Genomic DNA, 14,214 nt, shown 5'->3' on the forward strand with positions numbered 1-14,214 from the left:
AAGGCTGTGCTCTTTAATCTTCATAAGTAAATGTTTCAAGTCCTTTTCACTTTCAGCGATCAAGGTTGTATCATCTGCATATCGCAAGGTTTCCTTGTATGAGATAGTAAAATAAGCAAATGAGGGGTTTTCAGGATGGGTGCGGGGAGGATCAGGAAGGCTGTTGTTTAAAGGGGCACAGAGTTTTTGTTAAGGGTGGTAGAAAAACTTGGTAATATAGTAACGATTGTTGTGCAACTTGGTGAGTCAACGTCACTGAATCGCACATATAAAATGGTTGAAATATTTTGTGGCAACTATTTCACCACGGCAAAAGTTAAAAACAAAAACCTGAATGTCTGTTGTGAGCCAGAAAAGGTACTTTGTTGTTGTTGTTAAGTGCCAGAGAGTTGACTCTGACTCATAACAACCCACTATAGGTTTCTGAGGCTATAAATCTTTGCAGGAGCAGAAATTCCATTTTTCTCCCATGGTGGACTTGAACTGTCAGCCTTGGAGTTCGTAATCCAGTGTATATCCTATAGAACCACCGTGCTCCCAGACAGGGTACTAGGCACTCTCTATATGTTAATTACAGTTTTGAGTCTCCTAATGTGCTATAATGGTGAGTGTTTTGATATCCTTTTACAGCTTTGCGAAACTCAGAGACAATGAAGAATTTGCACATGGAAGTTTACTCTTCCTAATATTTGGGGATGGTGATACATTCAGTGTGTGTGTGTGTGTGGAGCACTTGTCTTTGTGAAGAGTGCTTCCATTCTTGTGTATTACTCCTTGCTCCCTTTTCATCTCTCTCCCTTTTCTTCCTTTTTTCCTTCCTTCCTAGCACATAGTTCCTGAGCTCCTACTACAGTGCTGGAGAGCTTGCTGAAATTCTTTTTACTTACTCAATTCTACTGTTTGTTGTTGTTGTTGTAAAGTGTTGTGGTGTCCGTTCTGACTCTGAGTGACCCTGTGTAGGGTTTCCAAGGAATGGAACGGCTGGTGGGCTTGAGCTAATGACCTTGTGGTTAGCAGTCTAGTGCTTTCACTACAGCACCACCCAGGACTTACTCAATTATACAGTGTGAGGGAGTCCAAAGCTTCCTCAAGATTTTTTGTGTGAATCTATACTCATTTCTTCCTGGTTCTCATTCTCAGATTTCTTGTTCTGGGCTGGCTCTGCCTCTCCCTTTTCATGTTCCCTAATCTACTCACAGTGAGCATATTCCATAATCACACAAAACTGTTCTTCCTACAAAAAATAAGTTGTGTTCTCCTTGGCTTAAGGAGGACCACAGCTTGCCCCTACTGAACTGTGTGGTCCAACACAGGAAGAGTTTGCAGCCTTGGGGTGGGGAGTGGTGCTGGGTGGGAAGAAGGTGGGGCTCTTCCTGGGTAGTCCCTGTTCACAGGAGTTAGAGGTGGGCTAGGGATATGGGGCCACCAGAGAGGGGAGGCTTGTATGCAGTGAGAGAGCCTGGGGCTCTGTAAGAACTATAGGGGATGAACAGCTCGCCCTGGACCATTGGGCCACTTAGGGAGAGGGAGCATGTTGAGGGGACCTCCAGTTTACAGTAAGAAGAGCTGCCAGGCATATAAGCTGTTGAATAATTGGGGGGCTGGTATCAGAAGCCACTGGTACCTTGGGTGGTTGCATAGCCTGGTCCCCAGACTTGCCCACTGCCAGCCATGCTGTCATCTCCTTGGCTGAAATGTGGCAGCCTGGTGCCTGGGCTCTTGGTTTGAACAGCAAGGTTGGTGGTTCAAATCCACCAGCCGCTCCTTGGAAGCCCTATACAGGGTCACTGTGAGTCAGAATTGACTCAACAGCACTTAACAACAGCAAAGAATTGAAAAAAGTTTTGAGGCTCTGAGAGTGGAAGAGGGGGTTATGTTCACTGCACAGTCTTTAGCGTCTGCCCAACTTTTCCTCCTCCTCTTTGGTTCTCAGAGGCAAACGGTTCCTCTTTTGGGGTCACTGAGTCTCCTCAGAAGCCTTTGGCCTGGTCTGCAGCCACATCCCCAGGGCAGTTTCCTGCCTTAACTGGTCACCATGTCATTTTCTCAATACAGGCTGTTTCCTTCCTGAGAAGGGTTGTTCTATTAGCTGCTTTGTTGTTGTTGTTGGGTGCCATTGAGTCAGTTCTGGCTCATAGTGATCCTGTGCACAACAGAACAAAAAAACACAGCTGGTCTGGAGCCATCCTCACAATTGTTAAGCTTGAGCCCATTGCTGCTGTCACTGTGTTAATCCATCTTATTGGGGGTCTTCCTCTTTTTCACTCACCCTCCACTTTACCAAGCATGATGTTCTTCTCCAGGGACTGGTCCCTCCTGACAACATACGAAATCTCATCATCCTGGCCTCTAAGGGGCATTGGCTGTACTTCTTCCAACACAGATTTGTTTGTTCTTCTGAAAGTCCTCAGAAACCCTCTATACAGTTGCTACGAGTCAGAACCAACTCAAAGGTACTTAACAACAACAACATGGCAGCATTAAGAGCTCTGGTGTGATGCTGTAAGATAAGCACTGGACTGGTTGGAAGTACCAGCTGCTCTCTGAAACTCTACACAGGGTCTTTATGAGTTGGAACCAACTCGACGGCACACAACAACAAGAAGGAGGCACTAAAGAGACCCTGGTGATACAATGGTTCAGTCCTCAGCTGCTAACCAAATGATCTGTGGTTCGAACTCGCCAGCGGTGCTGTGGGAGAACAGGCCCGTCAGTCAGATCCATAGTGCATAGGAAGCCCTATGGGGCACTTTCGTTCTGTCATATAGAGTGGCTACAATTTGGAATCAGCTTGATGGCATACACCAACAACAACTGGGATTTGGTGGTTCATTGGTAAAATTCTCACCTTCCATGCAAAGATCTGGGTTTGATGAGGGACCAACTTGACCACCTCTATAAACAACAAGAGCATCAAGGACACAACACATCTCCCAGGAGTTTTTTGGTAAACTTTGTGTTCTGTGCTGGAATGCATTTTCCATTAATCCTGGTTTTCAGGCTGACATATGAACACTGAGCTTCTCTGATGGACAGAAAAGGCAAACAGCAGTATTTCCCTTCCAGCTCGCCAGGATCTCTGATGTGCTTCCTGATTTCAGTCCTCTTCTTTGGGCCTTTGAACTCTGGGCCCTTGACTTTGATTCCATTACTGACTAAGCTCTGGTAGCGTAGTGGTTACGAATCGGGCTGCGAACCTTAAGGTCAGCGGTTCGAAACTACCAGCTGCTCCGTGGGAGAAAGATGAGGCTTTCTACTCCCGTAAAGATTTACACCCTCGGAAACCCTGTACAGGGTCGCTATGGGTCGGAACCGACTCGACGGCACTTAACAACAACAACAACACTGACTAAGAGCTTTGAAACTTCTCCTTTCCCTGGGTGGTACACTCTGCTGTTCTGGCTTCTGTGCTTCAATTCACACACACCATCGCATCTCACCTGCCAAGTCCACTCTCTAGCCTCTGTAATCAAAGGTGGCAGGTCCTGACTACAGTGGGTTTGTTGGTGAGCCCGTACTTCCAGGCTCAATGGGTGGTAGAGGTGGGGGGACAGGTACACCAAATGGAGGAGTTTGATTCTATTCAGCTGTAACCTCTGAACTTTATAGCACAGAGAGTGGAGAGAAATTTCTGGAGCAAGGAGCTTGAGCTTACAGCCCAGGGGGTACTGAAGCAGGTAGTGCTGCTCTCCTGTGGAGGGGCAAGGAAAGGAAAGCACAGTGAGCACCTGGGGCAGAGCTCCTGCCCTCACCTGCCTTGTGACCTCTGTCTGGTTCTTGTGGGGAATTGGTGGGTTACTGAAGAAATTAAGGCACTTTTAGCATGGTGGTGGTAGTGATTATGTGCCGTGGAGCCGTTTCTGATTCATAGTGACCCTACCCTGCATAGGGTTTCTGAGGCTGTAATTCTTTACAGGAGCAGAAAGCCTCTTTTTTCTCCCACAGAACAGCTGGTAGTTTTGAACTGCTGACCTTGAGACTAGCAGCCCTACTTGTAACCACTACACTACCAGAGCTCCTGCTTTTAGTATCAGTAATAGAAACCAAGATCTACTAACTCTGACCAGGGCAAACAACAAGGAGGAAATACTGGGGCATCTTAAGAAATTGAAAGACTAGCTGGACCTCCTAGCCTGGAAAGAGGGCAGGAAGTGAGGCAGATTCAGGGGTGTGAGTGTAGGCATTCATAGGGACGCTGCCCATACAACAACCTGCATTTTTCAGGTCCAAATTTCAACTTTCTGTCAGGCCATCTTGGATCAGGTGGTCATCTCTGGGTGGATTAGCTAGAGCTGGGGTGGGGAGGCTGACTTGGGTATTAACATCATGGTATTACTGTGACTTGGGATGGTATGATCAGTTTACCCAAATCCAAGCCACTTTTCGGAATGATCACTAAATTTACTTGCTTCTCTTAATTACATAGCTTTCATTGTCTGGTTTTGTTTTGCTTTTATAACAGCATGTTGAGAAATGCTTCATTTTGTCTAAGCCTGCTCCCTACTGTTGAGCTGGAAACAGAGGGGTGGAAAGAACGGTAATTGAGTGTGCGAGTAAACATGGTCTTGGTGTCATGTGAACTCTCCATCCCCCGAATCCCCAACCTTGACCAAATTCTCAGGGCAATGTAGAGAAGGCCTGGAAAAAACGAGATTAGGTTTCTTCTTCCCTAGCAGAAAGAGAGTAGGAAATTAGGAGTTAACTTTGAAACAATAGAAGTTTCGTTTATTGCATGCTTGTGTTTTTTAAGGTTCCATTGTACTTTTTTTCCCCATTCACTGAATTTCCCAAAATAAATGTTTTTTTAAAGTTTTTGTTGTGAATTGAATGATAGTTTACATGGGAGAAGATCATCTTTATATTCATCCAATTGTATTTCATTTCATTGCAATGATTACAATCCCCTCCATGCATCATCGTTCAACACCATTTGCTTCCATTCCCTCTTTTTTTAAAATTTTTTTTTTAATGTACACCGAAGCACTCAGGAATATATAACCATTCAAACAACCAAAAGGCACACCCTGCAAGCCTGCCCCCCGGTCGTCAGAACACAGCCCCTCTCCCTCCTTGAGTCCAGAGTTCCCAGCCAGTCTGCCTCCATTTCTGGCATCACTGTTTCTCTGGGTAAGGTACCGGACTCAATTTTTCTCCCTTGATGGTCCCAGTGTCCTCTGCTCCTGGATTGCAAGATCAACCACTCCCCTCCTTTTGTTACAAAACGTCTGCCTTTACAATTGCAACACTTACAGTCAGTCCTGATAGCAATTATTCACTATTGAACCACAAGAGTCTTATCCCCATCTCCTTTCACCAGTCCCATCCAGACAGGTTGAAAACTACTCAGTGAAGATTTTACCTTCCTCCGCACCCTCTGGATCTAGGCTCCTTCTTAAAAGCTTGTAGCCCAGTCACTTCTTGTCTTTGTAGCCCCTTCTCCCCTCCCCCCATTTTTGGGTAGCCAATGTCTAAGTTGTGCATCCCTGTCAACCCTGAGTACCGAGGGGGTGGGAATGATCCTCGCTGTAAAGATTTGTTCCCACTTTTGAGCTATTACATCTATAAGTATAGGTCAAGTTCATCAAATTGTATCAGATTACTCTTTTTTCCCCTCTTCTTTCTTCCTCTAGTAGAGTTCTGATCATCCAGCCATTGAAGCCAGGTTAAGTGGGTATTATCTGTAAGTATGGGTGTTCTTGTGCATCTCCTCTCACTTCATATCAGCTGGACGCTTCACTCTCCTCTCTAGTCCTCTGTGGCCATGTCCCTGTCCCTGGGCCCAGGAGTCCCCAGGTCTTGCCATACTGCTGGCCAACCAGGTCTCACTCCAGGTTGACAGGAGTCTATTGAATGTGGTTGGACTTAGCTCACAACTTCATTGCTGTTTCCCCCCACTTCCCCTTATCTGTAGATCGGTGTAGTCACCAGCAAGACCACATGCCTGCTCGTGTATTCCCCTTGAGTTTCAGTCTTGGAAGGGGGTTTGCCCTGAGGGGACCTGTTCCCCTGTGAACAATTTGCTTGGTCTTGTAGTAGTCAATCAGACTGACATTATTGTTTTTTTTTTATTTTTCCTGCTGGTCTTTCTTTCAAGAAATGTATTCTGTTCTTCTAGCCATGCCAGGCTGTTTTGCTCATCCTTTCAAGTGGAAATTTCCCACCTCAGAAGATTCTGGATGGGGATCAGGATTCCACCTATGGGTCTTATTGCATGCTTGTGTTTTGGATTGAAGGTAACCTCATTAGTCTAATACCCTTCCCCTGCCCTGCAAAGCTTTGTGTAGGAGCTGTTGTTGTTAAGTGCCATAGAGTCAGTTCCGACCCATAGCAGCCCTGTATAGGGTTTTCGAGGAGCAGCTGGTAAACTTGAACCACCATCCTTGCAGTTCCAACAGCTTTACAATCTGGTGCATTAACCCACAGAGCCACTTGTGTAGGAGCTGAAGACTAGCATTTTCTGGAACCATGGCACCCGGAGGAAGAACAAACAGCAGGAGATCAAGCAAAGTCTTTGCAATAGGGACACACAATTACTGACATATGATTATTGGGAGCCTCATTCTCATCCTAGCTTACTAAGAAAATAGTATGGATAATAAGTGGGGGAAAGGTCCTAGGACTGATATTAGAAAAGAAAATAAAAATGAGAAAAGAAATAAATCTAGAAAAGGGATATAGTTGGAAGGGTAGCTCTAGAGCTCCATGGGGCTATTCATGGATAAAGACCCAAGGACCAGAGATGGCAGGGCTGTTTGGGAGCTGAACATGGTAGGCACGTTGCTATAAGGTCAAAATTGAAATCAGTGTGGGGAGAAGGTTGCAAAAGATGTCTTTCTGTGGGTGCCCTCCCCCTTCTCCCATTGGCATTTCCTCCAGAGATTGAGAAAATATTCAAAATTGTTTTAATGACATTGTTGTTGTTTTTTAATCACAGGCCTGTTTCTTTGAATGTGACTGTATTAGCCAAGACCACAAGACTGCCCATGTTTTCTTAGGGTTATGTATTTCTTTCCCAAACCTGGACTTCCACTGAGGCCTGATCATCATATAGAGTTGGAGAACTAACGCTCAATTTTCTTTGGTGTAGTAATGGAAACCTTGGAGGGCAGCAAAGGTAGGTTGGGATCCTTGATGTATTCTTGGACCCAGCTGTCATTGGGGTTGGTGCAGATCTCTCGGTTCTTTTTGGTGATGAATCTGTGGAGGCAGAATTAGACTTTTATGGGCATGAAGAAGGTTGGGGGTCTAATCTACACTCCCCCACTTCTTGTTCACATGGATGTACCTCATGGTGTTTACAGTCTCCCTAGTCACCTCAGAAGGCCTCCCTCTATGGCCTGCAAACCTTATCATTCCTCTTTCAATCCTTTCCCTACTCAGCCTAGAGTCGTAATGAAGCTCGGACTTCATGATGATGGTGGTGGTGTGCTGTTGAGTCGGTTCTGATGCATAACCACCCTGTACAGAGTTTCCGAGGCTATAAATCTTCACAGGAGCAGAAAGTCTCATCTTTTTCCCTTGGAGTGGCTGGTAGATTCGAACTACTGACCTTTTGGTTAGCAGTCCAATGCATAACCACCGTGCTACCTGGACTCCTCTTTTATGGCCAGCATTTACTGGGCCATAAAAGTGATAAAATCAGGAATTAAACCAAGACTCCTGAGATTCAAAGACCAAGTCCTTAGCCACCCCACCACTCCTAGCATGAAGACCTCTTGGTCTGGGCATCCCATTCCTGCTCCCAGACTCCCCTTCCCTCTGCAGTACTTACATGATTGCTGGCACATGACAGTTGAGGGCCTTTATGTATCCCACCACCAGCTTCCTCAGCAATACTTTATCATAATACTTAATGCAGCATCTGCGTTCTTGGTTCACCGACTCAGGAATTTCTGAGGGAATCACAACAAAAGTTGAATCAGGAAGACAGACTGTGCCTTCATTCCAGGAATGGGGAGTCTGAATCTAAACAACCCTTCCTCCCAATGGCTGGCATGTATTGGTTGGCAATCATGGCCCCTAGAAGGAGTCCCATTGGGATAGTCAACAGGGCCATTTGGAAGATCCATAGCCATCTTCTCCATACCCCAACCTAGAATTAAACTGTCTGGAGTCTGGAGTCGCGGTGTGGCGCTGTGGGTTAATGCGCTGGACTGTAAAATTGGTTTGATCTGCAACGTCGGTGGTTCAAGCTCACAGTAACTCCTCAGAAACCCTATACAGGGTTACTATGGATCAGAACCGACCCGACAACACTTAACAACACTTTTCCCTATAATCTCAAATGGTTCACTTCAACCTGTTTCCCCAAACTTGTTTTGTCTCCCTTTCCCAGAACACCCACTGCTTTTCTTGTTCTCTTGCCTTGCCTTCCCCTTCATGGGATACATTTGTCATTGTTCTTTTTTTGCTACTTCCCTGACTCATCCTAAATGATCATTCCTGATCTCTATTCTTGGGACTCTCTAAGTTTGGAACCCTTGACCCAGCTCCCTGAAATGGCTCAATTCAGAGGCTCCTGGACCACAGTTAGTTCTCTTTACAGAGGGTCTGCCCAGGGGTTATTTGAGGACAGTAGTTGTGGGTAAATGTGGAGAGAGGCCCCAGGACAGATGAGGACAGACACCTCACAGGGCTCTTGGTGTTACCTTGTGGCCAGTCACCTGTTTGTTCCCTTAGTTATGCCTGCCCTACATGGACACACGGACTCACTTGACTGGCTGTGAAAAGCTGGAATCATGGTGAAGATGAAGAGGAGCAGGACAGCCACGGGAACCTTCATCCTCTCAGTGGGGTCAGACAGCTCCAGGGGAGAGCTGAGCGTCCTTCTTGCCGCTGGTCATCTGTTCTCCAGCCGCCAAGTTCACAGGACTTTGACCACTTTGGGGGCTGGTGGAGCCTCTGAATAGCCTGTGGAGGGCTGGACCTGGCTCAGAGTGATTCATGGGTGGGGTGCAGGGCATGGAATAGGGGATGGGAAGAATAGATGCTGTGTGCCAGCCACTTTGCATGCCCCGTTAGATTTCATACAGCAGTCCCATGGAACAGAGGTCATTATTATTACAGGTGAGGCCATGGAGGCTTGCTGTTGTTATTGTTGTTGTTGTTACATGCCATCACGTCAGCTCTGACCCATAGTAACCCTGTATAAGGTTTCCAAGGAGCGACTGGTGAGCTCGAACTGCTGATCCTGTGGTTCAAACTGACTTTGCAGTCTAGCGCATTAACCCACAGCCCCACAGTAGGACTGCTGTTGTTAGTTGCTGTCAAGTCCATTTTTGTTCCTGGTGAACCTGTGTGTTATCGAGTATATCTGTTCCATGGAGTTTTCTAGGCTGTAATGTTAAAAGAAGCAGAATGCCAGAACTTTCTTCTGTAACTCCATCAAGTGGATTCAAACCACCAACCTTTAGGGTAGCAGTCGAATGCAAACCATTTGTGCCACCTCAGCCCCTTACTGCAGCCCAGAGAGGATCATGTGGGTAGGAGAGGGAGTAGTGAGTGCTAAGAACCAAATTCATTTGATTTCATCATGATGCTGGTGAAGTCATTGCCACCATCTCTGTGTTAGGAGAGAGTGGTCCTCAAGGTGACCTTCTGTGGGAGGCTGGGCGTTAATCTGGAGCAGAGAGAGTACAGACTGAGGCAAGCTTAGGGTTTAGTGGTTTCTGAGAAGGATGTTCCCCTCATCCCATGAGAGCATACCATCTTGAGTTCACAGTCTCTCATGCCAAGATTATGCCACTAATATTCTGAAGAAACAAGATGACTGCCCCTTAGGTTCCCATTTGGTTTATTTGTTGATGGTCTCTTATCTCTTTAGACCTTGGACCCTTGATTGATTTTAGATTTAATCAGCTGATTGGGCAACATACAGGTTATCCAACCCTGCTTTCTATGGCTAGCAATGGAGATAATGATGTTTATTTTAATGGATTGTTGTTGTTGTTGAGTGCCATTGAGTCGGTTCTGACCCACAGAGACCCTGTATAGGGTTTCCAAGGAGCGGCTGGTGAGCTTGAACCGGGACCTTGTGGTTCAAACCAACCTTGCAGTCCATCACATTAACCCACAGTGCCACACCAGGATTAGAGATCATGATATTGATTCAACACACACTTACACAGTGCTCTCTCTGTCGGGTACATTTCTAAATGTTTTATACATTTTAATTCATTTAATTTGATAATAATGATAATTTATCAAATGCTTATATGCTAGGCATCCTGCTAAATTTTTAGGTATCTTATCATCACAAAAACTTTATAAATTGGATCATATCACTTTCATTTTACAAATTAGGAAATTTAGTCTTCAAGAGATTAATGAGTAATTTACTGGTTGCAGTGTAGTTAGAACTCAGCCTTTGGCCTGTCTAACATGAAAGTTCAGGACGCTTCACAATCACCCTATACAGACAGAAAGTGGCTGGTGCTCACTTTCTTTGGAATATTGGGTGCCCTGAAGTCCCCTGTGTACTGTCATGCTACTGTATGTGACAACGAGGACAAGCCAAGGGTTGAGGGAGAAAATGCAGTCGGTGCTTGGGGAGGCTCCAGAGGAAATCCGTTCAGGGGACCCAGTCAGGCTTCTTTTCCAGTCAGGGAACATTCCGAGGAGACTGAGGATATTGGGGTTTTACCATGATGGCTTATGAGTCCCAGAGGCCTAAGGGAAGTGTTTTAGGAGTTGAGAGTACAGGGAGGCAGGGGCAGAATAGGGATTGGGCAGATGCTTATGGGCGTACTTCTTAGTGTAACCTCCTCATAAATAGGTAGCACATATAGAGTATTAGTTCTGGTGGGTTCAAGGCAGTTAGTGGTAGTACAGCTTGGGTTTTTCATAGGGTATTAGGATACATATTGGGGTACCCTCTTGACTTATGTGGAGGTGAGGAGGTCTAGCTCTATCTTTAGCACATAGACCCCTCTTGACCCTTGTCAAGGGAAGGCTTAAGGCCTGGTGAGCATCACTACAGTCTTGGCAATGGGCATGTGGTTATTCTGAGTACTTGGAGCTCCTCCTAGATTCTTGAAGATGGATTTGAAAACTTTTGGAAATGCCGAGTGTTATTCTGGGAACATAGGTCTCCTCAATTCCTGTCTTATTTCAACCATCCATCCATTTATCCCCTGAGTATGGGCCTTGTATGGTGCCTAATGGGAGTCCTGGTGTGGAGCTTTAAGATAAGCACTTGACTGCAATGTTAGTTTGAACCACAAGGTTGGCAGTTCAGATTCACCAACCACTCTTAGGAAACCCTATACAGGGTTACTATGAGTCAGAACTGACTTGACGGCACTCAACAACAACAACATGGTACCTAATGTAGTGCTAGGGTTTCAGCTAGGCTTTGTGGGGAATACAAAGATTACCAAAACAATATAGTACAACCGAGTGTGTACACGTGGTGTGGGGGTGAGGAGACAGAATTGGATAAACTATGTGCACGAATTATTCCTATTCCAAATGTTACTGCTGTTCAGTGCTGTCAAACTGGTTCCAATTCACAATGACTCAGTATAGAGTTTCCAAGGAGAAGCTGGGGAGTTTGAATTGCTGACCTTGCATTTCAATCGATCTTTTGGTCCGGTGCTTTATTCCACAACCCTACACCAGGACTCCCCTATTGAGAGCTGATGCCCAGCCTGAACTCCTCAATGTCCTCAGTCTACTGACGATACATAAATCCAGTAGAAATGAATGAGGGCAGGTAGGGGCATGGTGGTCTTCCATTCAAGGAAAGGCAGCTTCTCAGGAGGGACCTGAAACTTTGAGTTGGGAGTGGGAGTGTGAGAAATGGTGTGGCTATCCCATACTGCCTTAGTTCCTCTTGGCAACTGGTGGGTCAGTACAAACCCTCAACTAGGACCTTACCCCATTGGGTCTTCAGAGGGAAAACTGGGGTGGACAGCCTTATCCCATATGAAGTCACTGGAGAGTTATCATGAGCGTTTACCAGCAAACCTCAATAAATCTAATCTGTACTCCTTTTAGTGAGAATGAGGCTTTATTATTTGATTTTGCAAAATTAGGTGCCAAACCCAGAAGACAAGAGAGATAGATTTGCCTCGAGGCTGTTTTACAAGGATCTGTTATCTCCTACCTCAAAAGTCCTTCCCCTTTGGGGGTGAGCAAGGACTTTTGCCTTTTTCCTTTTGATGGTTACATACTTATTTTAAAGTTTCTCCTTCTTGAATGGGTTCATTCTCCCTCCCTTAATTTATCCTGTTTACACATGCCCCAGGTGAGGGCTCCTATTCTTATACCAGCCAACAATTTCAATTAACAACTTCCTGGACCTTTATTTCTGAAGATGGACCATCTTGACAACGATTTCTCACAGAAGGGAGACCTTGGCATCTTTTTAAGTTTTTCTTCAGGTCCTTGATATAGTCCTGGACCCAGTCATCATTAGGGTTGGCACAAAAAGAATGATTCCTTTTGGTGGTGAAGCTATGGAACAAGAGCGGGAAGCGTTAGACACTGACTGATCTGCAGCTGGGAGGAGAAACCTATCTTCCTCCCTCCCAAACTCTCCCTTCCCTTAGTTACAAACAGCTCAGGGCCAGACCTTCCTGAGGATTGCAGACCATCCTCCACCCACTGTAATCCTCACAAGAAGTGTCTTCCTGCCTCCCCTCCCCTCCCCCAGTGCTTCTCTATCCCTTCAGGCAGCCTCTGTCAAGCTCCCTACTACAGGCACCAGCTAGGTCAGAAAAACCCCCAAGTTAGCCATCAGCGGATTCTTCATGTCCACACACTTGGAAGTTGCCCTGGAGAGATATCCATTCCATGTTTTCTCCCTCCTACTGGCTCCCTCTCCCCAAGAGGGGTGTCTGGGTGCTACCTACATAACTCCAGGCATGGCGCACTGGCTGCTGGTCTCATAATAATGTGAAATCCGGACTCGCGGGATAGGGTGGGTAACAAAGGCGAAACAGCACTCAGAGGGACGGTAAGGTTCTCCTGAGGAAAAAGCAAACAGGAAGGAAGCTGAGACCTGTGGGTTAATGACTGCAAAGTCAGTATGAACCACAAGGTGAGTGGTTCAAACTCACCAGCTGCTCCTTGGAAATCCTATACAGGGTCCCTTAAGGAGAATAACAGAAAGAAGAGAAGGGAAGGAGGAGGAGAAAGGCTCAGAACTTGGAGAAAGGGCTTTGGAGAAACTCAGTCCTCTCTCTCTGGCTCCACATTCCTCCTTCACCACCAATCACCCTCCTTCCCTTTCCTTGGCTGACTTCCCATTGAAGCATGAAGAGCGGTGAACACAGAACTTCCCAGTGAGCACACACTATCCCTTGTGCAGTAGCAGAGAAGATAAGAGACTTGGTCAGGGGCACACAATCTGCATGCCTTATTGGGGAATGAGGTCTCAAATAGGAGGGGCATTTGGAAGAAACCACTGGGATTGGAGACATGTCATTTGGGAATGCTGACCCAGCCCCTCCCTGTCTCCTCATCCTGTTGTGTTCCCATTGGCCCCACACCCTGCAGAAAGGGAAGGGTGCCCTAATACGGCCCAAGGACCCTGGTCTGGGAGTCAGGACATCCCAATTCTAACCCGGTCTTGCCTTTACTGGCTTTGTGCTCATGACTCCTTTGTTGTCAGCTGCCATTGGGTCAGCTTCACGCACAAGGAAACGGTATGCTTCCCTGTCCTGCTGCATCCTCATGCTCGGTTGTGGATTGGACCATTGTGATCCATTGAGTTTTCATTGGCTGATTTTCAGAAGTAGATCATCAAGTCTTCCTAGCCCATCTTAGTCTGGAAGCTGTTGCTGAAACCTGTTTAGCATTGTAGCAACACTCATGTAAACCCGTGGTGGCTGCTCATGAGACGCGTTGGTCAGGAACCAAATCAGGTTTAGAAGGTGAGGTTTCTACTACTGCCCCGTGACCACTTTATGAGGCGACTTCAAAAAGTTCATGGAGAAATTCCATTATCTTTGAATTCCATTCCCCCACAAACTTTTAGAAACCTCCTTGGACCTCTCCTCTTTTCTCAGTTTTCTCCTCTGTCAATGAGGCCCTGGACTGAATCAGTGGCTTATAAACTAAGCTCCCTAGGGTCCTGGAGGACTCCTGGTTTTGGCTGTCGAATCAGCACTGCACTGTGAACCGCAAGTTTGGCAGTTCAAACCTACCAACTGCTCCTCAGAAACCTTATACCCGGTTGCTATGAGTTGGCACTTCACAACAACAGGGTCA

General features: G+C 46.2%; 2 protein-coding genes across 2 annotated transcripts; both read right to left on the reverse strand.

The window, feature by feature from the left end:
* Positions 1-7,061: 7,061 nt before the first annotated feature.
* Positions 7,062-8,782, reverse strand: CCL16 (chemokine (C-C motif) ligand 16). The gene is made up of 3 exons (XM_006833622.1): positions 8,713-8,782; positions 7,772-7,892; positions 7,062-7,197 (listed from the first exon to the last, which is right to left on the reverse strand). Exons 1-3 carry the CDS (start codon positions 8,780-8,782, stop codon positions 7,062-7,064), a joined length of 327 nt encoding a protein of 108 aa, XP_006833685.1.
* A 13-nt stretch (positions 8,783-8,795) lies between these two features.
* Positions 8,796-13,679, reverse strand: CCL14 (chemokine (C-C motif) ligand 14). Its single transcript, XM_006833623.1, has 4 exons — positions 13,568-13,679; positions 12,855-12,969; positions 12,356-12,456; positions 8,796-8,926 (listed from the first exon to the last, which is right to left on the reverse strand). Exons 1-4 carry the CDS (start codon positions 13,677-13,679, stop codon positions 8,796-8,798), a joined length of 459 nt encoding a protein of 152 aa, XP_006833686.1.
* Between the last annotated feature and the right edge of the window lie 535 nt (positions 13,680-14,214).

This window comes from Chrysochloris asiatica, unplaced genomic scaffold (genome assembly GCF_000296735.1).
Source record: "Chrysochloris asiatica unplaced genomic scaffold, ChrAsi1.0 scaffold00007, whole genome shotgun sequence".
Lineage (NCBI taxonomy): Eukaryota > Metazoa > Chordata > Mammalia > Afrosoricida > Chrysochloridae > Chrysochloris > Chrysochloris asiatica.

Coding starts and splice junctions, on each gene's coding strand:
- CCL16 (XM_006833622.1), bottom strand. CDS start 8,782: ATGAAGGTTCCCGTGGCTGTCCTGCTCCTCTTCATCTTCACCATGATT. Junction 7,893..8,712: donor AGCTTTTCACAGCCAGTCAA/GTGAGTCCGTGT, acceptor TGATTCCCTCAG/AAATTCCTGAGTCGGTGAAC. Junction 7,198..7,771: donor TGTCATGTGCCAGCAATCAT/GTAAGTACTGCA, acceptor CTGCCTCCACAG/ATTCATCACCAAAAAGAACC.
- CCL14 (XM_006833623.1), bottom strand. CDS start 13,679: ATGAGGATGCAGCAGGACAGGGAAGCATACCGTTTCCTTGTGCGTGAA. Junction 12,970..13,567: donor GCCAGTAAAGGCAAGACCGG/GTTAGAATTGGG, acceptor CTTTTTCCTCAG/GAGAACCTTACCGTCCCTCT. Junction 12,457..12,854: donor TGCGCCATGCCTGGAGTTAT/GTAGGTAGCACC, acceptor CTTGTTCCATAG/CTTCACCACCAAAAGGAATC.